General features: G+C 38.0%; 1 protein-coding gene across 1 annotated transcript; it reads left to right on the top strand.

Annotated features, from left to right (window-relative positions):
• Positions 1–597: 597 nt before the first annotated feature.
• On the top strand, positions 598–1,537 carry LOC141134819 (olfactory receptor 5G25-like). The gene has a single exon (XM_073624254.1). The coding sequence runs from the start codon at positions 598–600 to the stop codon at positions 1,354–1,356; it is 759 nt and encodes a 252-aa protein (XP_073480355.1). The 3' UTR covers positions 1,357–1,537.
• Positions 1,538–3,151: the final 1,614 nt, after the last annotated feature.

Raw genomic sequence — 3,151 nt, 5'->3', positions numbered from 1 at the left:
CAGGCTTTGAGAAGGACTCGACATATTTCCAGGCAGAGGGTATTCATTGCTGCTATGTGTGAAGTAACCTGTAAACCCTTACATTCTCTTCACTTGACTTTGAGCCAATTCAAGCAAAGGTTGACAGAGTTGATTTCAGCCATTCGGTCCACACTTGTGGGTCGGTGAGGGAATTGGGGCCATAGATAGAGAGTGTACTAGGATTAAGTCTGGGGGAGCCTGTCAAACCCAAAGGCTCATTAAGGGGTCTTGAGAATAGTACAAAAGCTCAGTCAACCAGCCAAAACTCAGCTGGATATTAACATACTGAAGAAGGATCCTAACAAAATTGAATGGATACACGTCAGACTAAATGTTGTTTTTGTTTTGCCATACATAGTACATTTTCTTATGCTTGCAACCTAAAGCATTTTTATATTCTTTTACCAGATGGGCTATCACAATAACATCACCTATATTGTGCTAACAGGTTTCCCAAATATAAAAAGCATACAAATTCTATTTTTCTCAGTGCTCTTTATCATATTTTGTGTTACTATTTCTGGAAATCTCTTCATTGTGATTTTATATCATCTGAGTAAAACACTTCATTCTCCCATGTACCTCTTCATCACCCAACTATCATTGCTTGATATAATTCTGTCCACAGATATTCTTCCTAACTTTCTTTATATCATCTTACATGATGGATGTACCATGTCTCTTGCTGAATGTATCATCCAGTTCTCCTTTTTTGTAAATGCTGAGGCCTCAGAGTTTTTTCTACTGACTGTGATGTCCTATGACCGGTATTTGGCCATCTGTAAGCCACTGCATTACAACTCTTTAATGAACCAATCAATTTGCATTAAATCAGTGATTATCATCTGGTTATTAAGTTTAAAAATGACATTGGTTAATTCTATATCTTTGTGCAGTCTATACTACTGTGGACCAAACATCATTCATCACTTCTTCTGTGACTATGAACCCATTATTGAGCTTTCCTGCTCTGATACTTCATGGATCCATAATCAGACCTATGTAATAGGTTTCATCTGTGTCGTAGCACCTTTTATGTTAATTGTTATATCGTATATCTATATTGTTTTAACCATCCTCAAAATGAAATCAATTACAGGAAGACAAAAAGCCTTCACCACCTGCAGCTCTCACTTGACCGTAGTGTGCATTTTTTACGGGACGCTAATCGCTGTGTATTTGTTTCCAACAAAAGGACAACTGGATATTCTGAACAAGGTCCTCTCTCTATTTTACACTGTAATGACTCCATTGCTTAATCCAATCATATACACATTCAGGAACAAGGATATTAAAAAAGCTATTGAAAAAATAAAACCATTTTTTTTTTATTAAAAATTTAAATGTGATAGAAAAGTAAATATTAAAAAAAAAATCTGTGCATACGCATATCCTTGATGTCAGAAGAATACTTAGGTGGTATGCATTGAATCCTATGGCTAAAGGTATAAATTGTGAAATCACTGGGATAGAGATGTTGAAACCACATTATGGGGTTAAAGAATGGCATTAGACACCATGTAAAGGAAGGAGCTACTTCTTAAAAAAAATGAATTAAATAGAAGGTAAATCCACACATCTCCTTACTGAGAGGAGGTGATGTGAAAATTGGATTTTTAAGTGCCACAAGGAGTACCACACAAATACAATCTGTTATAAAAAAACACACGTTTTATTTATACAAAAGTCCTTAAAACCTATATATCAGAACATACAGTGCCTTTAAAAAGTATTCATACCCCATTGAAATTTTCTATATTTTGTCATGTTACAACCAAAATTGTAAATGTATTTTATTGGGATTTCATGTGATAGACCAACACAAAGAGGGCACATAATTGTGAAGTGGAAGAAAAATGATACCCCTAAATAAGATCTAGTGGAACCAAATGCCCTCAGAATTCACCCAAGTAGTAAATAGAGTTCACCTGTGTGTGATTTAATCTCAGTATAAATACAGCTGCTTTGTGAAGTCCTCTTAGGTTTGTTAGAGAACCTTAGTGAACAAACCAAATCATAAAGGCCAAGGAACACACCAGACAGGTCAAAGATAAAGTTGTGGAGAAGTTTAAAGCAGGGTTAGGTTTAAAAAAATACCCCAAGCTTTGGACATCTCATGGAGCACTGTTCAATCCATCATCCTAAAATGGAAAGAGTATGACACATCTGCAAACCTACCAAGACATGGCCATCCACCTAAACTGACAGGTCGGGCAAGGAGAGCGTTAGTCAGAGAAGCAGCCAAGAGGCCCATGGTAACTCTGGAGGAGCTGCAGAAATCCACAGCACAGGTGGGAGAATCTGTCCACAGGACAACTGTTAGTCGTACACTCCACAAATCTGGCCTTTATGGAAGAGTGGCAAAGAAGAAAGCCATTGTTTAAAGAAAGCCATAAGAAGTCCTGTTTGCAGTTTGTAAGAAGCCATTTTGGGGACACAGTAAACACGTGGAAGAAGGTGCTCTGGTCAGATGAGTCCAAAATGGAACTTTTTGGCCTAAAAGCAAAATGCTATGTGTGACAGAAAACGAACACTGCACATCACCCTGAACACACCATCCCCACTGCGAAACATGGTGGTGGCAGCATCATGTTGTGGGAATGCTTTTCTTCAGCAGTGAAAGGGAAGCTGGTCAGAGTTGATGGGAAGATGGATGGAGCCAAACACAGGGCAGTCTTAGAAGAAAACCTGTTAGAGTCTGCATAAGCCACCCCAAACATACAGCCAGAGCTACAATGGATTGATTTAGATCAAAGCATATTCATGTGTTAGAACGGCCCAGTCAAAGTCCAGACCTAAATCTGATTGAGAATCTGTGGCAAGACTTGAAAATTGCTGTTCACAGACGCTCTCCATTCAATCTGACAGAGCTTGAGCTATTTTGCAAAGAAGAATGGGCAAAAATGTTACTTTCTACATGGGCAAAGTTGGTAGAGACATCCCCAAAAAGACTTGCAGCTGTAATTGCAGTGAAAGGTGGTTCTACAAAGTATTGACTCAGGGATACAAATGTACGCCACACTTTTCAGATATTTGTAAAAAAATGTGAAAACCTTTTATCATTTTTCCTTCCTTCCACTTCACAATCATGTGCCACTTTGTGTTGGTCCATTACATAAAATCTCAATAA

This window comes from Aquarana catesbeiana, linkage group LG03, assembly GCF_042186555.1.
Source record: "Aquarana catesbeiana isolate 2022-GZ linkage group LG03, ASM4218655v1, whole genome shotgun sequence".
In the NCBI taxonomy this organism is placed as follows: Eukaryota; Metazoa; Chordata; class Amphibia; order Anura; family Ranidae; genus Aquarana; species Aquarana catesbeiana.
The sequence above is the reverse complement of the archived record's forward strand: the minus strand, read 5'-3'. Positions and strand labels throughout refer to the sequence as shown.